The sequence below is a fragment of the Sebastes fasciatus genome, chromosome 3 (assembly GCF_043250625.1).
Source record: "Sebastes fasciatus isolate fSebFas1 chromosome 3, fSebFas1.pri, whole genome shotgun sequence".
Taxonomy (NCBI): Eukaryota; Metazoa; Chordata; class Actinopteri; order Perciformes; family Sebastidae; genus Sebastes; species Sebastes fasciatus.
The window spans coordinates 23033893-23057759 of record NC_133797.1 but is presented as its reverse complement, the minus strand read 5'-3'; the positions used below and the strand labels follow the sequence as shown (position 1 = coordinate 23057759).

General features: G+C 41.3%; 1 protein-coding gene across 1 annotated transcript in view; it reads right to left on the bottom strand.

Moving 5' to 3' along the window:
- myo15ab (myosin XVAb) overlaps positions 1-23867 on the bottom strand; it is a 70700-nt gene that overhangs the window by 15047 nt on the left and 31786 nt on the right. The window contains exons 23-55 of the mRNA XM_074629692.1: positions 23199-23324; positions 21776-21853; positions 21315-21454; positions 20488-20533; positions 20258-20382; positions 18411-18528; positions 18145-18320; positions 16264-16348; positions 16132-16164; positions 15923-16004; positions 15544-15674; positions 14432-14527; positions 13950-14078; positions 13728-13834; positions 13395-13573; positions 11391-11463; positions 11019-11210; positions 9492-9565; positions 9318-9391; positions 5946-6054; positions 5507-5575; positions 5348-5412; positions 4899-5267; positions 3578-3659; positions 3350-3445; positions 3093-3153; positions 2739-2832; positions 2494-2611; positions 1237-1352; positions 1081-1140; positions 867-942; positions 654-769; positions 448-566 (exon numbers count right to left, since the gene is read on the bottom strand). Coding sequence (XP_074485793.1) covers positions 448-566; positions 654-769; positions 867-942; positions 1081-1140; positions 1237-1352; positions 2494-2611; positions 2739-2832; positions 3093-3153; positions 3350-3445; positions 3578-3659; positions 4899-5267; positions 5348-5412; positions 5507-5575; positions 5946-6054; positions 9318-9391; positions 9492-9565; positions 11019-11210; positions 11391-11463; positions 13395-13573; positions 13728-13834; positions 13950-14078; positions 14432-14527; positions 15544-15674; positions 15923-16004; positions 16132-16164; positions 16264-16348; positions 18145-18320; positions 18411-18528; positions 20258-20382; positions 20488-20533; positions 21315-21454; positions 21776-21853; positions 23199-23324 — 3614 coding nt within the window. The remainder of the gene's footprint in view (positions 1-447; positions 567-653; positions 770-866; positions 943-1080; positions 1141-1236; positions 1353-2493; positions 2612-2738; positions 2833-3092; positions 3154-3349; positions 3446-3577; positions 3660-4898; positions 5268-5347; positions 5413-5506; positions 5576-5945; positions 6055-9317; positions 9392-9491; positions 9566-11018; positions 11211-11390; positions 11464-13394; positions 13574-13727; positions 13835-13949; positions 14079-14431; positions 14528-15543; positions 15675-15922; positions 16005-16131; positions 16165-16263; positions 16349-18144; positions 18321-18410; positions 18529-20257; positions 20383-20487; positions 20534-21314; positions 21455-21775; positions 21854-23198; positions 23325-23867) is intronic.

The window sequence follows — 23867 nt, the reverse complement described above, 5'->3', positions numbered from 1 at the left end:
AAGTTGTCTGATGTGAATTGGAATTATATTCCACTCTTACTCTTTACTATAGAAGCTGTATTTTTGTCTGTCCTGGTGATTTAATTTTTTATTTAGTTCTTTTATGTTTGTGTTTTGATCCACAGGCCTGAAGAAAATCTTCTCTCAGACATAACGCTATCAGTGTATATGTTGGCTGATAAGTAACGAGATATTGCAAAACAGAAACTCTCAAATATGGGTATTATATAGCCTCAAAAATACAATATTGCTGAGGCTAGACGCACAAATCAATTTTCCCCTGAATAGTAAGAAACAAGCAGAGGAAAGTCAAGATAATCAGACAATTTGGTATATGTGTCTGTGTTTTACAACTCACTCTGAATTGTAAAACACTCATATCTGGAACTCCAAACAAGATAAAAGAAATGCCAATAAGTAAACAAAGACCTAAAAAACTGCACGTACGTGTAGGGTCGTAAGACTCTGAAGTAGTCTGGAGCTGCAGCGCTGCTTTTTACCGTCTTCAACAGCTTTATACCGTTGTGGGACACCGACAACACCTGCACACCTGTTCCTACACTACCCTGCACACACACAGACAGAGGTTCAATAAAAATTCAAATAACACACTATATCATAATTATTATCCTCTCAGGATTCAGCGCCCTCACCGATGCAGGGAACAGACGGGAGAAGTAGATTTCCCAGGTTTCCCTGGCAGCCGTCACGATTGTTTTCTTCACGTGCTCCTCCACCGGATCCATATTCTGTTGAACTCCGTGTTTAGCTGTCATTCACACAAACACACACATGGACTCATGAATGTCAACGAGACGTGTTTGGATCAGAGCATACGGTCTAAAGAAGAAGAACAGACAGACTACCGAATAGAGCCTTCATTTTCTGCCTTTCATCCCGGGTGATGCGAACACACGCCTCTGACAGAGTGTCGTTCACTATCTGCACGAGACGACAGACAAGACGAGAGGTGATATTAGAAATAATTTAGTTTGATCCCTCTATGATTTTTATGTTGTCAGGTAAAAATACGGATGATGCTTCATCTGTTCATCCTGCAATAATTGTCTCTTAAGTTACCTGTTTGAAAATGAGGTCCAGCACCAGAGGATTGTTGAAGCTGTCTTTGGGATAGAAAACCTGTAAAAGCAAGAAAAATACTCACAACAGAATAAAACACAAACGCGTTGACAGTGGATCAGGATGTTTGTGTGTTTATTTTGTGTAAGTACACACCTCCTTTCTGAGGTAGAGTCTCCAGGGAACATTGGTGTAGGTGTAGTGCTCTTCATTGGTTCTCTGATGAAGTTGTGTCTGGACGGTCTCAGTCTCTACAGGAAGCTCTCGAGAAACTGCACCAAATAGGTCACGTTACCTTTTAGTTTCACCTTTATTCGATGTCCTTATTTTGACAAAACTGTATTAATCGAGCGTGTTAATGATCTGTTGCTGTCTCGCTTTAGGACAGTTTGACTGACTTTGCTCCACTGTTACTCCAGAGAATGGAAGAGCATTTTATTGTCCTAATATTGTTGTAATCTTGTTTACAGAAATCCAAATGCTTTAAAGCTGCAGTTGGAAACTTTGAGCAAATATGATAAAAAGTAATTTTTAAAAAACGGTCACTATATCCTGACAGTAGTACATGAGATAGGTAATCTGGAAAAAAAAAATCATGTTCTTCTGTGTCCTCCGGTGTTCCTAACGGCATCTGCAAGATTTCACCGCCCAAATACAATCACCCAATCACAGCCGAGCTGTCTCTAAAGCAGCTGTCAATCACTGCTCGCGAACTGCGACCAAACTGTCAAAGTAACTACTAACTTAGTGTACTGTTTAGCTGTAAAATTACAAAGTTTGTGACCTGGCCGCCATGTTGAAAACAGTCGAGCCAAAACCAAACTTTCTCATTTTACAGCTAAACAGTACACTACAAGATGTTTCTGAAAACATTTGAGGCGAGAAACAAGCATTACAGTAACAGAATATTGATTCATATTTGATCTGCGCTGTCTATTTTGACAATTTGATCGGAGTTTACAAGTTTCGTGAGCGGCGATTGACCGTTGCGCAGAGACTCCTTGGCGCTGATTGGTTGTTTTCCTTTCGGCGTGGTGAAATCTGGCAAATGCCATTAGGAGCACTAGGAGGACAACGTCACTTTCACTGATTGAAAATGAAATGATGTCAAGCTGAATGAGGAATAATTCAACAACAACTGTAATGACTGAGAGAACCCGGCTACAGAGAGAGACACGATGCGCAAAAATAGATATAGGAATAGTTCAAACCTATGTGTTTTTTTAAAGGAATATTCAAATGTCATTTTTTGCTAATTTTGACAGCCCTAAAGTCCCATGAGGAAGAAAATACAATCAACATATTCTTTTCAGTTCTCAACAAAACTAGAAAGCGGCGCAAGATACCGTTACCTCTGCAAAGTGCTGTAGCCTTGTCTGAATATGTGGATGTACTTTGAGAGAGTGTGAGTACCTGGAGGAGGTATGGGGAGAGGACGATCAGGTGGTCTTGTCTTTGTGGTCTTGGGGGGTTTAAATCCCGCCTCTTTCATTGCAGACGCAGACGGCGGGGGGGCAACAGGACGTTTGGGCTGGACAGACACAAAAGCGTTCCCCTGCATGACTGATCTCTAGCATCATCTATATAATATCATTGTATGCACTGCTTGTGTTCTGTGTATTCTTGCATTTTTCATTCATGTGTGTGTGTGTGTGTACCTGTGGAGCAGGAGGGTTGTCCATCTGCGGCTTGAGGATCTGTAAAGCTTCATCACGAGCAGTTTGCTGCTTCCTAAACTTCCCCTCTGGTCTTCTAAATACATCCACACAGTGTCAACATCACACATTACAGTTTGCAGGATTAATGTAGTGTACTGTATAATCTGTGTGTTTGTGCTTAGTGTGTAAATACAATAATTCTGGTGCTGTGTGCTCACTGCAAGCAATAAGATCCCAGTCAGTATCTGTTGGTGGTTTGTTTGTATGCACATGTAACTCTGTGACTGGAGATAGCATCAACTGCATCAAGTGCTGCATTTACAAGCAAAACTGTGTGTGTTTGTGAGACCTTACCTCTTGTCAGTTACCCGTGGATCTTCCGGTGGAGGTGGGGAGTTGTACCTTTTGATGATGTCTTTAAAAACAATATAAACCATGTGAGAATTATGGAGATTACACTTTACATCTTCTTTCATTGTTTCTTCCAAATCCAAATACCAACCAATGTGTCTGTTAGAAATCAGTAAATACATATCGACTACATGATCATCATTCAGTCATGTTGTATAAACCCGTGACATCAATATGTTGAAGCTTTTAAATTCAGACACCTTGGATATCTTGGCTGGGGACGAGGTGATCTGTATTCCGAGCTGAGTACTTCACCACCTCTCCAGCAGGGGGCGGAGGAGACGTCACCACTGGGGCTAGAACAAACACAAACACACAACAAACAAAAATATATATACAAACTACAGCTTTTAAATAAGAGTTTTAGTCAAAGGGACTGAAGGGACTTCCTCTCTGTTCTGTTGTCTCATGTTTTCTCTCTCTCTTACCAAACTTCCTGGCCGGTGTGTCCTTGTTTATGGGGATGCCTGGAGCCTTCCTCCGAGAGGCGCTGTCCTTACCTGACTGAACCTGAAAAAGACACACAGAGACGACGGAGAGTTTGAACTCAAGGCTTTGCAGACGTTACATTTTGTCTATTGAGATTTATGTTGCAGTCAGAACAATGTCAGAGCAAAGAAAAGGGAAGAAAAAGGACTTTACACAGGACTGTGTGAATGCAGCACATTTCTTTTGTGACAGATAGTAGAAATGTGCTTGTTTTGATTTTGTCAGGGTTGTTGTGGCGTTCTGAATGTTTCTGTGAAGTTCGATGAACAAAATAATTGCATGTAACATCATGAACTGCACCCTAATGTTCAGTTTTGTCAAAACTGGAGTCATTAAAATGGTTTAACTAAAATAAAATGTATCTGTGTCACCATCTCAAAAGAATCTGTATTGTACATCACCTTTAAAAAACAGCTAAAGACTCACTTATTTAAGGTGGCCTTTGTGTCACTTTGTGCTGTTTAGTTTTGTATTTTTTGTGTTTCTAATGGCTGTTTTATTGATTGTTTTTATTGCTTTTTTATTGTTTTATGGTTTTATGTTTTTTTTTTTTATTCTTGTAAAGCACTTTGTGACTTGCGTTCTATGAAAGGTGCTATACTAAATAAACATTATTATTATTATTATCATCACATCATACGATGATTCATGTGACTGAAAAATATTAAATTGAAATATTGAATTATTGCCCTTTATAAAAGCAATTATATCACCAGAACTGTATCACTGCAGACACTCACCAACCTACTCAACTAAAACTAAGATATCTGAACAAAAAGAAAAGTTGCAGCACATACTCAGAAGCAGCTGGAAGAGCCACATCTGCATCACCCCTCAGTCCAGGGTTTTTCATCCCACAATTTTAAACTTTTAACTTCTATTCAGTGATGTGATTGTTACTGTGTGGTTCTGTTTGTTTTTATTTCTCTTTACTCAGGTCTCTCTGACAAAAGAGATTTTGATTTCAATGATTAAATAAACATATTTTCATTTCACTCTCAAGTATGCTTGCTTTTCCATTTTCTAACCAGCTTTTGCTCATCATCCTGACTGCACAGTTCTTCATTTTATTGCAAACAAACCACTCACTCTTTCCACAAAAGGAAACTGCAAACTGTCATTTTTCCTGAGGAAGTGTTGCTTGTTGTTGTTGGAGTTCACAACAACAACTATAACATCTTACATGAATTAAAAAAGCACTGAATCATTATGTAATATGTCAGTTTGGACTGTTAGCTCACATGTCTGAGAGTTACTGACCCGTGCAGCAGCGCTGGCTTTAGGCGGTGCTGGCTCGGTCCTGTTAGTCGTGGTGGAGCTCCGCTGAGGCTGAGGGCGAGCTCCGGGCTGAGTCTGGGGCTCCACGGGAGGCCGAGCTTGAAGGTGCGATGGAGTTTGTTCCAGTGGAGCGGGGGGAGGGTAGGGAGTGGGAGTGAAGTTAGCGTAGGGGCTGGGTGGGATGTTAGCGTATGGACTCGGGGGTATGACGGCATAGGGGCTGGCGAAGGCGTACGGGCTGGGAGGGTGGTGCAACAGAGGGCTCATGGGAGGGCTCGTGATCGGGGAGGTAGGGGGGCTCGTCACTGGGCTGCCGACCATGGCCATGGCCTGCATGGTCATCTGCTGGGCCTGAGAAACAAGACGATGACGCATTAATTCCAAAACGCTGGAACAAATAAACAGACGCAAGATCCAGACGGAGGGTTTACCATGATGATGGCCTGCTGGTTCATGATCGCCTGCTGCTGCTGGGCCAAAGCAGCCTGCTGGGCATCTGGAGGAGAAACACAGTAAACAGGAAGGAGGGATGGAAATTATGTTTGATGAGGTTTTTTTTCCTCATATTTCTCTTCACACTTGATACGAACCAGGTGTTACAGGTGCCACGGCAGCAACAGGAGGCGACATCACGCCTCCCACGGGAAGGACTCTCACAGCTGTGGACACACGTACACACACACGTCAAATTTCAGATTTTCAGTGTGTTTGCTTTATTACACAATGATTTACTGAGATACTGATGTTTCTCAGTGTGTGAGAGTCTGTGGCTATGTTCAAATGACTCCATATACTTTATAGTGCACTTTATCTACTGCCTGCTATTTTATTTGAGTGTAAAATGTATGCTATGTAGAAAGCCCTCTGTTGGATTTCATAGATGGAAAAATTCAAGTTGTGCGGCGCTACACCTGTCAGTGACGACATGATTTACTACATTCACTAAACTATCGAGTGTTTATTAAGCAGAAAATAGTGAAGGAGTGAACCAGGGAGTGATTTCGGACAGAGCCGGTGTTTCTGACTGACCTCCAGGTGGAGGTGGGGGGCCGGTTGACTGGCCTTGCTGTTGCCACCCTCCTCCAACTCCCCCAGCCCCTTTCATCCTGCTGGACAGTCCTGCAGCTGATTCCACTTCCTGTTTGGACAGACAGACAGACTTTAGGACTGAACATAAGATTACAACATGAATGCAGGCTGGTATCAAACTGATTTATCAGTATCAACGTATATGATGGCTGATATAAGAGTCAATAGCATTTCCATTCAGTGTTGGTTTTCCCATCCATCCAAAGATGCACTTTAAGACTCGCTTATACTATATACACGGGAGAAGTTTCAGTTGGTTGCAATCTGCAACCTCACCGCTAGATGCCGCCAGATCCTACACACTGCTCCTTTAAAGTAAGGCATCTAAAAAAGTATTATTTTGGTATCAAACTCTGGTATCGTATAAAAAAAAGGTCATATGACACCCAGCCTTACCTCTGACAGGTGTATAGTTTGCTCCTTCAGGGGGAACAGCAGCTGTATTCAGCTTTAGACTGGTTTTACTGCAGTTATAATAGAGTCTAATGGAAACCCAGAGTCTTAACACAAAAGTCTCAAAACCAAACCACTTCTCTACAGCTGATCTGTGTGTTCAACTCCAAAGAACTGTCACTAACAAATCACTAAAAATACTATATTCAGTGGTGATTCGGGGCTATGAGGAGGTGATAACATATCATGGAAGTAGTGCATTTAGAAATACATTGACATGTTTTTTTTGTTAATTTTTTCGTAGTGACTCTGGTCCCCATTGTAATCCATTTCTAACCAAGCTGACGACGCCTACTGTCCTCTGTGACAGAGCAAACTACAACCCTTTCATAGCAGCTTTGTAAGCCAGATATTCCTTAAATCGCTGCATTTGTGAGTGTAGATATCAACAGAAGTGCAAGAGAAACACACAGAAGGATAAAAAACTACTTGTGTAATCAGAGCACTTTCTGACTGCCAGTTCAGAGGAATCCCCCTTACTGTATGGGAGCAGCCGTTCCATCAGAAATCAGCCACTGACCCATAAATCCACAGCAGTGTGTGTGTGTGTTTATAGGCCATGTCTCATTAAATAGTAAGCCCTTCATTTGCCAGAGTGTCAGTTCCTCGTAAGCAGATCCCCGCGTTGCCTGGGTGGGAAATCACCGTGGCGATCTAGTCGCCGTGACAGTTACGGTAACTGGGTAACGTAATAGGTTGCTGGGCGGGAGAGGTCTGTAGAACACATCTGATACATGCTAATTCCTGTCAGCCACATCCGATAGCATGGATGACATTCAGCATGTCGCCGTCCCAGCTGAAGACTGATAGATCCAACATGGCCAGCAGCATTCACTGCCACATTGGCCAGACTAAATACGCACGGATTTAACTCAATCAACAAGTACGACGTTTGCGGTGGGTAATGCATCATAACCGAGCTGACATAGGTGTTTTACTGCTGCCCAAACTGCTAAATATACAATGAGGAACTAGTCTTAAAGAGAAACTGTCATATAGTTTATACTGCTTGTGTTTACATGTGCATTAGGCTTGGTTCATACTACTAAAAAAACATGTGAGCAGGCATACTCTTACTGCGTATTCTACTGCACTGTACCCGGAAATGTACACTGAGTCTCCAGATTACAGATAAAGGACCATATTTGAAACAATGGCTGCAAACTACGACGAATCTGGTAACTACAGCACATGATCTGGTAACTACTTAGACCTACCTGAGCTATCCCCTGTGTATGCACTAATGTTGGCAAAACTGCTTTCAGGTACCATCCACCCTTTAAAACTGCCCTTAAACTAGAATCTTGAATTTCCCTTGGAGATTTTAAAGCTTTATTATCTGATGTATTTTTTATGATTCTTGAAACTGTTTTTAATTCATGATTATCGTGTATTTGTGTTGTTTCTGTTTTGCTGTTTGTGTTTCTTGTTCTCAGGTGTCTCTTGGAAAAGAGATGTTAATCTCACTGATGATTAAATAAATAAAATGTGTCTTATTTTATAAAATCTGGGACTGAGAGGGCCTAAAGACTGGTTTCACAGCTGAGGGGATTAGCCTGGAAAAAAAAGAGGACTCAGATCTGTAGAAACCGCTGCGTCTGTACTGTTCATATGTTTATTGACAGAATTTGTCATGTGATTGTGTGACTGTTATTCAGTGTGTGAATGACAAGAAGCTCCTTCCCTTCCTTTTGTTTATTTTATTACTGCATTATTAGTAGTGTTGCTTGTTTTTAGTTTATACATATCCCTGCTAGGTAACACTTTATAATACCCATCATTAATAAATGGTAAATTGATAGTTAATTAAACTTTAGTTAATAGTTATTGTACTGTTGACAAACAATGAAATGATAATTTATACTGTTTAAAAATGAGTAGTGATGCTATAATTTAATTTAATTTGTAATTTTAACAGTGTATTGTTGCACACATTATAACATTTTATATACAATATTAAGTATTTGTTATTGATTACCAAATGATTTGTAAACCTTTAAGAAATCGTTTGTAAACCATCTATAAACATTACATAGACAGATGGACCAGATTTTTAACACCTTGTTAATGGTTGATAATGGGTTTGTGAACCGTCTATAAACATTATGTGGATGGCAATTATAAAGTTGCAACTGGTGATTATAATACCTTGTTAAATGCTTAATAAATACTTTGTAAAGCGTCTATAAACATTATTTAGATAGTTTGTCAATGGTTAATAATTGGATTATAAACAATGTGTTAAAGGTTTACAAATCATTTTGTAATCATTAACAAATACTTTATTAAGTATTTAAAATGTTATAATGTGTGCAACAATAAACTGTTGATAGTTTGCTAATGTAATCATAATTTAAATGGTAAATCATAATTAAATTTATAAACTTCATATTACACAAACTAATGATAAAATAACATTATAACATTACTAATGATTATTAACATATTATCATTTAATTGTTTGTGAAAAGTAAAATAACTATTAATTAAAGTTTAATTAACTATCAATTTACCATTTATGATGGTTTATTAATGATGGTTATTATAAAATGTTACATGTTCTTTTTCTTCTTCTTTTAAATTTATGTTTTAATATATTTACTAATTTTCCTCTTCCCTTCCTCTGTTATGCCAAAAAAGTATATGGAATAATATGTAACCAGGCGGTGTAGTTATTAAAATGTACGGCTTCAGTCATTTAAAGGAGAATACTCGTTATGATGTAGGTTCACTGGCGTGCTAAAAATAAACAAATAGAGCTTTACACGACCTGTTACAGTAACTGAGAGTGAATAGTTAACGGAGGTTTCCCCTCTCAGGTGGTCAAGTGTGTCAGTGTGAGTGAGTTATGTAACTTACTCCAGTTCCCTCAGACAGTACGGGGTCAAACAGGCTGTCAAGATAACGATCCATCCCTCTCTGAGGCTCCAAGTCTGTGAGCAGAAGGAGGAGAGAGGAAGAGAGCACTTCATCGTCTACTGTAATCAAAGTCAATGCGTTTCAGTCTTCATATGTTTATGCCTTAATGTGTACCTTGCCCATCAGAGCCTGGTATGGTTGAAGACATGAAATCACCCTTCATGTCAAATCCACCACCCAACAGGCTTCTGTAAAACAATAAAAACTCTTCATCAGCACTTATAATCATAATAATGTGGAAGATTTTCATTTAAATAAATGTCTGTTATTCACTAGGCGGTAACACAATGGTGATTGAGCCTATGGCCCACTGATGAAAGTATTACAATATTTATATATTTGCAGTATTATGAACTGCTAATGCAAAGCGAACATTTCCTACTGCTGCAGATTCACATTAAACACATTTACAGTAGCTGGTGTAACACAAGTCGTCTTTCACAGGAAATGCAACAAACATATTTGTCAGTGAGCTTGACACTGAAGCTGTATCGTTCATCAAAAATGCTCCGTCTACAAAACAAGACTACAATAATTTCCGTCATTTTTTTGACAGTGGATCATTTTTAAACATTGCAGGGAGTAATGGAACAAGAAGTAGCAGCCACAGTGAGCTGTTGGATGAAGAGCTGCAGGCGACAGGCTGCACAACGCCAACTTCTCATCGAGATAACCAACTACTTTCACTTTCGCTGTTCATGCTGTGAGCAGCAGAAGAGCAAATCACAGTTGCCCACAGAATGGTGGAAAAAGGCCAGTGATTGCCTGACCTGTTTTTTAAAAACAGCAATAGTTTGTTTCGTTGCCCCCAGTATTGTAGGACCTGTAGTGTTGAAACACATTGACTGTGACCACCAGTAAACAGGAGTGTCGCCAAATCAACCAGGACTGAAGTCTTACTGATTGCCACTTCAAACCAACCTGGCAGTGGTTGAAGACATACTCAAAACCTTTACTTCAGTAAAAGTACATAATCAGCAAAATGTACTTAAAGTATCAAAAGTAAAAGCACTTTGCCCATGTGACTAATGCTAATCACATAACATTATTAGACTGTCAATATTAATGCATCAATGCATAAGTAACATTTAACTTGTAGCTGGTGAAGCTAGTTTTTACTACTTTATATACAGTTAGGTAGTTTAGTCCGGCGGTCAGATCCCCTTCAAAGGGTCACGAGATAAATCTGAGGGGTTATGAGATGATTAATGGGGTAGCAAAGAAGAAAATCAAACTTCTGCTTCAAAAATGTAACTCATATTTTTTTTCTTTTGTGAATTCTTGGATAATTTGATCTCTTTGGGCCTCAAACAGTTACTTAAATAAAACCATCTACGAGGTTTAGATGCTGCTAACAACTCATAGACATCTGAAACCTGTGACAAGGGGCCCCGAGTAGAAACTGCATTTTTGTAAAGGGGTTTGTATTGTATTTTAAAAACACATCGTATGTTTCTCAATGTGAAATCTTCATCTGAAAAGTAACTACAGATGTCAGACAAATGTAGTCGAGTAAAAAGTACAATATTTCCCTCAGAGATGACTAGACGTATAAAGTAGCATAAAATGGAAATACTCAAGTAAAGTACAAGTACCTAACAATTGTACTAAAGTATAATAATAGAGTAAATGTGTGTCTACATGCTGGCGTTGCGCCGCACTCTGGTTGGTTCCTGTGCAGAGATGATGAAGTAGCTGCTGTGTTTGGGGAAGTCAGCAGGAAGCTCCAGGTCCGACATCAAGTCCAGAACGTAGTCTGAGCCCTCCAGCTCCACCCACTGAGCCGGCTCCTTCAGCAGCACCGACCAGCCTCGACGGCCCTCCACCACACCCCTACACACACACACACACACACACACACACAAAATACAACAATGCACACAAAAATATGCTCACATCTAAAAACATGATGTAACAGCTCCGCCTAAACGTTACATTTAGTTTCTTAATTATAACTTCTCTCTGTAATCCAATCCATGTATTTAGTGTCTGTGTTTTACACTAATATGATACCTGTGTTGTAAGATGTCTTTGGCCATTTCTTCTCCTGTTGTCCAGGAGTGTAGAGGACACAGGAAGGACACACCTGGAGGAGAAAAGACAACACTTTAGATAGACAAATAGCCTCTGATGCACAGCAGTAACTCAACAAAACGGACCACTTTGAAATGATGTGGGTTGTTTTTTTCATCTTTTAATGCATTAAAGGGATAGTATGGATGTTTTGAAGTGAGGTTGTCTGAGGTACTTATCTATAATCAGTGTATTACCTACAGTAGAGGACAGTCAGCGCGCCCCCAGTTTGGAGAAACAGACAGGACTTTCTGCACAGAAGCAAAGCAATGTACTGCTGTGGACGGGAGCAGCAGCGAAACGTATTTTAGCCACCTAAAAGAAAGGCCCACCTAAAAAAATCAGTATCAGTTTGTTAAAAGGGACTATTTGTAACTTGAAATGCTTGTTAACAGCGACACCTGTGGCCGTTAAGTCAACGAAAGTCAGCGTTGGGCTCGCGCTTGCTCGCTCTAAATATACCTGAACGAGCATCGCTCAAAACAGTGAGGCGACACACGTCAACTAAAACCACAATATCACTCTATATTTCACCTGCTTGGCAGTAATGTTAGCTGACCAGACGAAGGTCTCTCCATGAATCAATGCTGATCCTAGTGTTGGCGCTTCCTGCTTCAGCAAAAGCGGGTCGGTGCCGGGGCTGAAGCAGGAAGAGAAACGTTATTGTCTCCGACACCGCCACCCGGTCGGAGGCGATAACGTTTCTCGCTGCGGAGCCCCGTCACTTCACAAGACACGGGAAACCTCTGTTGGTCTGGAGGAGCTGCAGCAGTTATTTTTGCACAAACGTCCACTGTACATTCACTAGATATTCTAGAGGTGGAGCGAGACAGCGAGAACGCGCGCTGTGTGAGTGAAGGCAAGCAGGCAGTGGAGAAGTGACTCCGGCCACACGCGAGCGCGCATATGCAAGCGCGCATGGGATCCCGACCCGGTACATTTACACGCTTAAAAAGTTACAAGCAGTCCCTTAAAGTGTATGCTATATTTAGAATATTTTCACAGTTTTACCTTCCGGTCAGAAAGGGCTGTCTGACGGGAAACTGAAGGCGTTATATCATCTATGTTCTCTTCAAAGTCTCTTTGTCTGTGTTATTGTGCGACTTTGGATTCACCAAAGCATAGATAACGGCTTCAGTTCCCCGACAGAAAGGGATGTCTGACGGCAAGGTAAAGCGGTGAAAATATTCTAAATATAGCATACACTTAAACTGATATTGATTTTTTTAGGTGAGCCTTTTTGTTTTAGGTGGTTAAAATACATTTTGCTTCTGCCCCCTTTCCACAGCAGTACATTGCTTTGCTCCTGTGCGTTACTGATGTCACTGACTATGGATAAGAGGCGTTTCAATCAGGTTATGAAAACAAAGTTTGTAGCACTCTCTCCTTTCTGTCTATGAAGGTTTACACAGACAGCAGCATCAACAAACAGACACAAACAGAGCCAGTGAACCAGAGTGGCTATCAGGTGTCTAATCCTCAGTAGACTTGCCAAAAGGCCAGAGGACAGATTAGCTGGATGAGAGGAGGAAATGAGAGACAGATAACTCTTCCGTGCTGGATAGTGCACACACTGACTGAGCTCAGGTAAAAACAAACTAACACGGAAAGGTGAGGTTGGGTCAAAATCAATAGGTTTCACGTGTATAATACACATTACTTTGACATTGACACATATTACTGCTCTGTGTTTATAATGTGATCTGCATATTTAAGCGTTGTGCAGCGCTGCAGCCTGTGATTTAGACCAATCGTAACACACATTCTTAACTACAGATGCAGATGGTGGTCTAGTGCTTTTCTCAAGGGCACTTAACTGCAGATGTTGAGTCAAGAGTTGCTCTCTCATTTCTATCCATCCAAAATTTTGCAACTAGTGCTGAATATAAAATCTGGAATAAACCACTCTTGAGTAACGTGTTGTGTGTGTGTGTGTGTTCTCACCATCAAAACAGTGTATGTGCAGAACAGTGTGAGCTCTCTTGCGATTGGCGGTCCACTCCAGTAGACAGGGCGGGTACGTCCGGACGTACTCTGGCCCGACATTCAACCGCTGCAGAGCTTGAAGCAGACGGTGCTGACACACACAGTCGTAGCCCTCCGGCCCGTAGTCTGACACAAACCTACAACAACACCAAGCCCAAGAGATGCAAACAAGCACTGAGGTCATGTGCAACGATCACAGGCATGCACAGAAAAGCAGGTAATAAACAGTACAGTATAATTATTGCATAGCCATTTCCAAATGCAGTAAACATATTCCACTGTTTTTCTTACTTCAGCAGGTACTTGGTCAGCCTCTGAGAGGGCAGGAAGGCAGAGAGACAGGAAGACAGGAGGAGCCAACCACGCTCTGAATTCAAAATGTTCGGATTCCTCCACACCTAATGGAAGAGAGGAGAAAGTAAAAAGATCATGTGCAACAACAGGTGAAAGATTCTGTCTCATTTTGGGCTTTCATTTCTATCCCACCGGCTAGGACAACGAGCTGGGCCTCACCTGATTGGCTACCTGAGCCAGGATCTCATCTCGGAGGCTGGGATTAGCAAGTCCTCTCTGGATGATGTAGTTCCCAAAGAGATTCTCCTGAGCCCCATTCAAGTTTGGGTCACCCATAAATCTTAGTATCTATCAAAAGCAAAGGCATTTACAAAACATACTTTAGCCCTACAAGTGAAATTACACCTATAAAGATTTTAAAGCTTTCCTAGAGGTCCTTAGTCTTAGCTTTTCACATTATGCTTACACCTGCTTGAAATATATAGATATATCTTACTGTGAGAATAGCCTGGATCATTGATTTTTTTATGTGTTTGCATGTACAGTATGAACTGTACACATGTACACGATGTATATTAGAAAAACAATCACATAAAGGCTCTCCAAAATTACCAGAGAGGTTTTAACTGACAAATCATGGTGGTAAAATCAAGTTCAACGCTGGGAAACTCCAGCTGAATGCATGTGAATGCAACACTTACCAGAATGAAAACGTTCAGAGCTCCTTGTTTTAGCTCCTCATCCATTCGAATCAGTGAACTCTCCAGCGGGGCTGTCAGCATCCCAAACAACGGCTCCTACAACACACACACACACACACACACACACACACACACACACACACACACACACACACACACACACACACACACACACACACACACACACACACTGCTTACAATTGATTATACACATTGAGTGTTTAAATAGTTATATGGATGGAGAGCTGCAACAACATTGTCCTGGCTCTAATCCATAGACTGTATATAAAGATGGACGACATGCCAGCTCGACAAAAGTGAAGCCAAAACATCTGGATCGCCCCCTGGTGGCTGGCTGCAGTATAGGTCATAGAGCCCGCCTCCTCCATGTTAGCAGATGGGACATGAGCAACATACATGTCAAATAAGTTTTTCCCAAAGATGTTTTTTGTCATTTTAGGTAGTTCTTATCACGCTGATGTATGTTCAAGTGTTCATTTTTCTGATAAGTTTGGTTTTAATGAGTTATTTGATGCTATGAAAAGGGATTGAGACGTCATGATTGACAGCTGCTCTGAGTGAAGTAGTCGCAGCCGGAGGCTCGGGGATTATATGAGAGAGGAGATGCAACTGTAACTTTCCATAACCGTCACAAGTCTGTGTAATAGAACATGTGTCAGTTTGATCATAAATGTAATTATAGAGATATTAATGTTAGTTGTTGTGTCTTTCTAGGCCAAACAGCTACCGTGGTGCTAACGTAGCAGCTAGGTGGCTCACGCTAACAAGCTGTGGCCGTGCTCTGCTCATGATTGGCTCAGGAGGGTGTGTGGGCGGGACCTCGATACCGCGGCTCCAGACCCCCCAATCACTACTGCGCAGACTCTGGCTCCAAATGACGTCAAAATCTCAAGATGGGCGCTCCCGTATCCGGGATATTTTGGCTTCACTTCTGTACAGTGAGAGGAAGTACAGACACATTGTCCATCTATATATACACAGTCTGTGGTCCAATCAAGTTCACCAAGGTCAATGAGTGTATGTTTTATTCATGTGTTCAGACAGTTCCCGTTAAGATTTTCTGTGTGTGTTTTCTGTGTGTGTGTGTTTACCCTAAATATGGCCCGGATGTAGTGCGTCATGAGGTAGTTGTTGATATCCAGGGGCAGGGTCAGCTGGGGGTCAACCTGAACCTTTGGAGCCTGGACCACCGCCAAGCAGTCCGAATGCAGCTCTTCACCACCTGCACACACACGCACGCACGCACGCACGCACGCACGCACGCACGCACGCACGCACGCACGCACGCACGCACACACACACACACACACACACACACACACACACACAGACAGCAGGCCAAGTGTCACCACAGAAATACGAAATACCTGCAAACAAGGTGGAACACATCTGTTGATGGAAGTTTATTTATGACACAACCTGACTGCAGATCAGTGTGTTGTATATATGTGTGTGTGTGTGTGCACACACCTGAAGCCGCCTGTAGCAGAACTGCCAGCTCAGCAGGGATAGGCAGCGTTGTCACATTCACCACTTCCCTGTTGATGCGATCCTACACACATTGCAAACACACACACATACACAAACACGTATATTACACACTGATGCTGAATCTTCCTCTTTTTCTCTCAGTTTGCCTCTGCTTCCTCTCAGACACTTTATTCCGCACCCTAACTCACCTCCTCTGCCTTCCTTGCAGGCTCCACCACTGTCTGACAGAAAGACAACAGTATCACACTTCACACATTTGTTCATTTTTTAAAAATTCATTTTAGAAATACTGCAGATGACACAGACGCTGTGTGCCATACCCTCATGTAGCGCTGGCGGTTGATGATGAGCAGCACGACGGAGCGGATCCTGATGAGGTACTTCCTCCTCAGAGCAAACTTTTTTCTGTTCAGGAAGAGCGTTAACAAAGGAAGACGGATTATTCATGCAGATAAGAGAAGAAAAAGACGTTGAAGGAGTTGGCACGTTTCACTTCTTAAGTCTGACATTTTACTATAACGTCAATCACAGCAGTTAGAACAGACAGCACAATCGGTGTAGCGAGATTTGTCTTAGTCACACTTATAGAGTTAGTGATAGTTTCTGTGCATGAAGTGTAATTTGCCTAAATTCATCAAAGCGCAACCAGCGATCCCTGAAGTATTATTACAGATTCAAAAGGTTTGACCTTGCGTTTATTGCCATTTTAGTGCCCTCATTACGCCAGTTAGTGACGTTTTACGCATTGAAATAAAACGCAAATCTCCAGCATGTCTCCGGGTTTTGACAGACTGGCAGAGAGATAGAAATCTATCACCTTTGACGGATGAGCATGGCCTGAATCCTCTGACCCTGTCTCCTCACATGAAGGACAAAAGAAGCAGGTTATCTGTGATAAGCTTTGACCCATTTGGCTCTTGGAAACCAAACACTTCAGTCTAAATTGCCAAGCTCAAGAATGAAACTCCAGACTCAAGCAGGACAGGGTGCTGCCCATTAAAGAAAGCTAAAGCTCCGAAGAGTCAACTTCCATTAAAAGACTGATGATTCGAGTGGTTTTCAACCTCAGCACCAGGATGAATTGCCAGCCCCAGTCCAAGTGTGCAAACTTATTATGTGACTAATGGGGACGATCATTTTTTTAATTGGTCCAGTATTGAGGGTTAACATTATAACTCGCAGCTGTGAAACGAGCTGTGAGGGCAAGTGAGCAGTGTCAATGTAACGTTATGTTCACTAAAAGAAAATGTTTTTCTTACCTTTCTCTTGATCCGGTCTGTTTGTTATTTTGTCCAAGTCCCGCTCAAGGAGAAGTCTCGTTGTGAAATCTGAATATCTGTATACTCTGGCCTCATCCACATTGTGGAAATCATCTAAATATCCAGCCATGACATTGAAAATCTTTTAGATAACACTAAGCTACGATTTCTGTACTCCAACACAACAAACTCTGCTCAGCTGACACTCATGTTTCCACCATGGATGTATTCCACTATTCCACCGTCGTCTTCCAGCAACACGTCAAGTCAAGTCAAGTCAAGTCAAGTCAAGTCAAGTCAAGTCAAGTCAAGTTTTTTTTGTATAGCCCAATATCACAAATCACAAATTTGCCTCAGGAGGCTTTACAATCTGTATAGGATATGACATATGACCCTCTCATCGGATGAGGAAAAACGTAACCCAAAAAACCCTTTTAACAGGGAAAAATAATGGAAGAAACCTCAGGAAGAGCAACAGAGGAGGGATCCCTCTTCCAGGATGGACAGACGTGCAATAGATCTTGTGTGTACAGAGTAACAACATAATGAAAATACAACATAGACAATCCATATGACAAAATAAAAATGATACACATAATGAGAAACACGTCACCTCGCCAGATTTCACAACGAGACTTCTCCTTGAGCGAGACTCTTTCCATAATGTCAGACAATTATAATAACAATTTCATGCCTGTCATGGCAAAAACAAGCACTTGTAGTGGACGTAAATGACGGTGTCAGCTTGCCCCAATAGCACCATATTGCAGCCTGCGAGCAGCTGCCGTCTAAAGCGCTCTCCCTCAATACTGGACCAATTTCAGAAATTATTGTAACTATTAGTCACTTAGACATAAAAACATGGGAAAATAGGGTCCAGGTTGAAAAATACCAAAGTTACCCTTTAAATGTAAGTTGATGTTGAACTCAGGTGAACATTACCTGGCCAGGTAGCCTTTGCAGCGAGTCTGGAACAGGGTCACACGCCGCCGCAACTTGGCAAAGTTCTTGCGGACAAAACATGTGCGAGTGTATTTCTGCAGCGTCATGGCGGCGATGTTCAGCACGCGGTCACGCTTCCCCTCCAACAGCTGATACAGCTCCTCTTTCAGGAATATCTAACACACATAAATCACAGAATCTCAGTATTGATTTCCTATGTATGCTTCATTTGATCTTATTTTGTGTATGTTACTGAGAGAGCTCACCTTACTGACTCCCAGCTGATAAGAGCCGTTCTTGACCGGTCCAAGCCTGTGGAGCATGGTGACACAGTTTTCTCCGTCTGCAGGCGGAGGATCTTCCAGGCAGAGCAGGGCTTTGTACCTGTGCATGTTCACACACAAATCTAAAAGTGATAATCAAATATGAATGGTGGAGTAAATGTGAACAAGGATCAGGGAAATCCAAAACTGCAACATGTCTCTGTGTGAGTGAATGTGAAATTGTTAGAGACCTACTGTAGTGTGAGGTTAACTGGGATTCTAGGTATTCTGAGTTTTGGTAGTTAAAGGAATACTTGACTCACAAATTTACCTTTTGTATATCAATTACTCACCCCGTGCTACCTTGAATTCTTAAAGAAAACCTAGCTTTTTTCGCATGCCCCCACAGTGAGCGAAGAATCAAAAAATTGGGAAAAGTCTTGATGAATTGAAGTAAATGGGGGCAGTGTTTAACAACAGCAAAACTATATCAAAACATCCGTTAACAAACTCTCACACAACTCGTGCAGTTTAATCCAAGTTTCATTTATCCAGTCGTATGCTCACTACTTCATGAACACATGCATCTTTGCTAAAAAACGTACTATTTAAAACACATCGGACTCGCAGGGACGAGTAGCGTGCCTGTGCAAGCGTGAGACTGTTTATGCATACAACTGAATAAACAAGACTTGGGGCCGATCACACAGAGATCTGTCACTGCAGGCGTGGCTGCTTCAAAAACGCCTTGGCAAAGCTTGTTGGGCAAAACAGCGGTGCATCTGTGGAGCGGGGCTGTGTGCTTGCAACAAGGCGATCAAATGTGATTAACAGGAAAATGTGGTCTCTCTCTCTCTCTCTCTCTCTCTGTCTCTCTCTCTCAAATACAGTAGCCTACATGAAACTATCACAACATGAGATAAATATGAATTCCCCTTTCCCTCTTACAGTCCAACAGCTAACTAGCTGGCTAGCTAGTCCCTAGAGTTGTTCCGATACCGATAACAGTATCCGAAATGCGTCCGATACTGCCCAAAATTCGGTATCGGGTATCGGCGAGTACGCCAGTCTTGATTTGATTGGCTGCCTGAGAGCAGGGCGACTCCGTTGACGCTGGAAAGGTGAGAATATTTGAATTTATATGCGCACCTAAAAAACGCTATAAAGACGCGATGTGCGGTGCAAGAGAGGAGTGCGTGCCGTATCATAGGAAAACAATGTTTTTACTTTGCACAAGTTGTGTGACAGTTCGTAAAAGGATGTTTTCATATAGTTTTGCTGTTGTTAAAGGCGGTGCCCATTTACTTCAATTCATCAAGGATTTACTCCGTTTATTGATTCTCCGTTCACTGTGAAGGCATGCGAGAAAAGAAATTCAAGAGTTCAAGGTAACATGCGGTGAGTAATTGATGCAAAAATGGTCACTTTGTGGGTGAAGTATTCCTTTAAGTGTCTGTTTGTATTTAGTAGTTTTGGCGTGGATCTAATTGGCTGTGAATGTTGGACTCTCAAACTGTTTTTCTGCAATACTATAAGCCACAATACTTTGGCAGCCAGTGGTCGGAGGTGCTGTGAGATCAATTAGTTTCAGCTGCTTTCACTTGGTTGGCAAGTGCCAGATGGTTATTTCAGCATGAAGAAACTGGTGTGTGGATTGTGCTCTCGCCAGAAAAAGACAATAATTCAATTTTGACAAACTGAAGGTTGTGAGTGGTAAAAGGAACAGAAACAATTCTTTTTAGGAAAGGAAGCTGAACAGGAGACTGAGACAGTTTGCACCATATTTTAGCTCACATGGTTCAATTAGAGCTTACACTTGTCCTCAATGTGAAGATTAATAAGTGACCGACCTTTTTAGGAAGCTGTGAAAGTGCAGTCTGATTGGATAACCCTCCTTCCTGATATGGATGGTCTCCATGATGCCCGAGTAATGCAGCTGAGTGTTGACCAGCTCCATGTCAAACACTCCTGCCTCCTACACACACACACACACATAAACATACACATAATACACGAGCTGCATGTTACAGATCTATCTAAATGCAAAACACTGCACACGTCATCCAACTTGCAAATCTACCTTATGATGGTTTGGCTTGATGCATCGCACAAAATAAGGGTTACACCTGTCACAGATAGATGAGAACCAACGGATGGATGAATGAATGTACGATTTGATAAAGGCTTCATACAAGGAAGTCAACTTTCCAACTGAGAGGAAAAGCAACTAAGTAAGAAACTGCTAGAGCATGGTAGGGTTTTACAGTTGAAGCTACATATAAACAGTTTCAGACTGACAGACCTCCAGAGGCCTCTGTTTTTCATCTATAAGAGACACGACTGAGCTCAAATCAAGCAAATAAAAGTCATCTTCCCGAGATAAATGGCTCCTTCAAACACTGACATCGGAGGCTTATAAGAACTGATCTTGAATCACTTTAGTCTATTGGTGCGCCAAGGCACAACACATTGCTCAGTACTCATTGTCTATTTAAGGCACAAGGCTTTAATACAGTATGTGTCACTCCATATTTCACTCATTCCTTAGTCCCACATCGTACAGACTCTCTACATCTTGCAACATCTAACAGAGTATAAGTGACAGTTAATGTGGGAACGTATGAGGGCCCCAGATTTTAGATTTACAATTTGGACACTCAAATGAGCTAGAGGAAGGCAATTATAACACTAATCAGTGACAAATAGGGAGCGGTTTAAATCGCAACTTTACCATTTTTTCCCTGATGTTAGTTAGATAGATAGATAGATAGTAACTTTATTGATCCCGAGGGAAATTCAAGTTTCCAGCATCACAGTTCCATAGTGCAAACATGTTAGTAAAAAGGCAGTATGAAGGTGTGTTAGAGGTTTCCACATTGCCCTAAGGCTTAAAAGTTTGACTCAAACCTTTCTATCTTCTCCAGCAGCTCCTGCAGGCTACTCTGGAACTTTGCGCTGACCGTGTTGGCCTGATAACGACGAGCCGCGCTGCTGCGGCGGCCGTTAGACGCAGACTCTGAATGCTTTAAGAAGAGGCTGGATACCATCTGTACGCACACACACACAACACAGAGGACAAAGAGGTAAGCCAAAGCAGTCAATCCTGAGTCACTAAAAATGCATTTCCAACTCAAAGCAATAATTACTAAATAGGTTGTTGGATATTTCTTAACAGAAAAGTAAAAAGCACAACTCACAACATGCAATTGTATACTGCCACACCACTATAATACAAGATGAGTAACAATCATGATATTTAAAATGTGAGTGAAGATCACTTGAGGAACAAAGAATTGGGATTATTGTAAATGTTGAAAAACTAACAGAGAGAGTAAGGAAGAAGAAAAAAGTGTGTTTGAACATCTCACTCTGTTGTTGCTCTGGATGAAGAGGTCTAAAACATCCTGGCGGACCGTGTCGAAGTTCTTATCCAAGAATTTGTGCACCTGACCCAGAAATCATTAGAACAAAATTCAAACCAGGGATTCAACAGTGGACAAACAAACGTGTAACAGCCCCGTGCACATCAATCCAAGGTGGAGAATTTAAGAGTATTAATAAATGAAGAACAAATTTAATCTTGAAAACAAAGATTATTATTTGATATTGTTATCAGAGGCGGATTGGCTTTGGGAGATTGGATTCTATGTGCGTAACACAACACGTGTTTACAAATTCTAGGAAATGGAAGAATTATATTCATTTTTTTTTATCAAACTAAACAACTTCTTACTTACTCAGCAATGTTGGAGATTGTGTGGGCACGCGAATGCTAATCATTCCCTCATCTTCTGGTCATATGAGAAGATTAACATATTTATAATAGATGTTTAACCTTTATAAATGGAACCTCCCAGACAATAGATGGCGATGATACAAGAAATATTGTGATGTTAAAACAGAAGGTCATGGACATTAAAGGCATAATTTGGGTGTTTTGAAGTGGGGTTGTATGAGGTACTGATCAATAGTCAGTGTATTACCAACAGCAGATGACGGGCGGAACCCCCCCAGTTTGGAGAAACAGACAGGAGTACTGACACAAGAGCAAAGCAATGTACTGCTGTGGACGGGGGCAGCAGCAAAACGTATTTTAGCCACCTAAAAGAAAGGCTCACCTAAAACAATCAATATCAGTTTAAGTGTATGTTATATTTAGTATATTTTCACTGCTTTACCTTGCCATCAGACAGCCCTTTCCAACAGGGAACTAAAATTATTATCTACGCTCTTCAAAGCCACCAGACTCCATTGACAAAAACAGAAATTTTACCTCACTGAAGGAGTTTCTGGTCTACCGCTGCCTAGATTGGTTAGTTTGTTTGTGCTACTGTGTGACTTTGGTGAATCCAGACAAACCAAAGTCACTCAATAACACAAGCAAACTAACCGAAATATATATAGCATACACTTAAACTGATATTGATTTCTTTAGGTGGGACTTTCTTTTAGGTGTCTAAAATACATTTTGCTGTTGTCCCCGTCCACAGCAGTACATTGCTTTGCTCCTGCGCTGGTACTTCTGTCTGTTTCTCCAAACTGGGGGCGTGCCGACCGTCATCTACTGTAGGTAATACACTGACTATGGATAAGTACCTCATACAACCCCACTTGAAAAAATCCAAATGATCCCTTTAAGCCAGTAGAGTAAGAAATGCATAGCCTACTTGGTTCTCATGTTGTGTTGATGTTTGTTTTTCCTTTTCTTTTGTAAAGCATCTTAAATTGTTACAAATATTAAAACTGTGAAAATGGAAAAGTTTTTCGGAAAAAAGAAAGAAAGAAATGTACCTGATACGTGACTTTCCCAGCAAAGTGTTTCAGGGTGAACTCTGGCAGTGGCATCTTTGGCCTGGCATATAGCGGGTTGTTTCCATGGTGATAGTGGCACTTCTGAAGGAAGGTGTGGTCTGTTGCCTGGCGATGATTGGAGACGGTAAATGGTTGGTGAGCCATGGAAACTAAACCTCTACAGCACAAACACATGTCGCCTGTGTGTGTTCAGCAGATTGCCTCAGTCAGTTACTCATGTAACGCCGTGTTCATATTCCACTCGGAGCATCAGAGACATTTCATAACAATGTTTATCTCAAGACGAGCTCAGTCAGCTTCTTATATTAGGAGCCCCGAGGAATAAAGATAACGGCAGGTAGGCAATTAAGTGAGCATGTGGGACAGTTTTGTATTGATCTGAACTGGCTACAATACACTCCTGGTTTATGAGAAACCCAACAAGTGAGATGTTTAACTCAATTTCTTCTCAAAATTGAAAATTTTGAATCATGTTATTGTCATTTGTTGCCTTTTTTCACAATACACCTAAATAATGTAAGATTTCAAAAGTTTCTTGCGATCTCATCTAACTTCATTTTAAGTACACATGCTCGCCAAAGGAGTTAGTGGTTTGATCAAGTACTGTTTGTATGAATCAATCATATTTCCAGCTCACTTTCATCAATA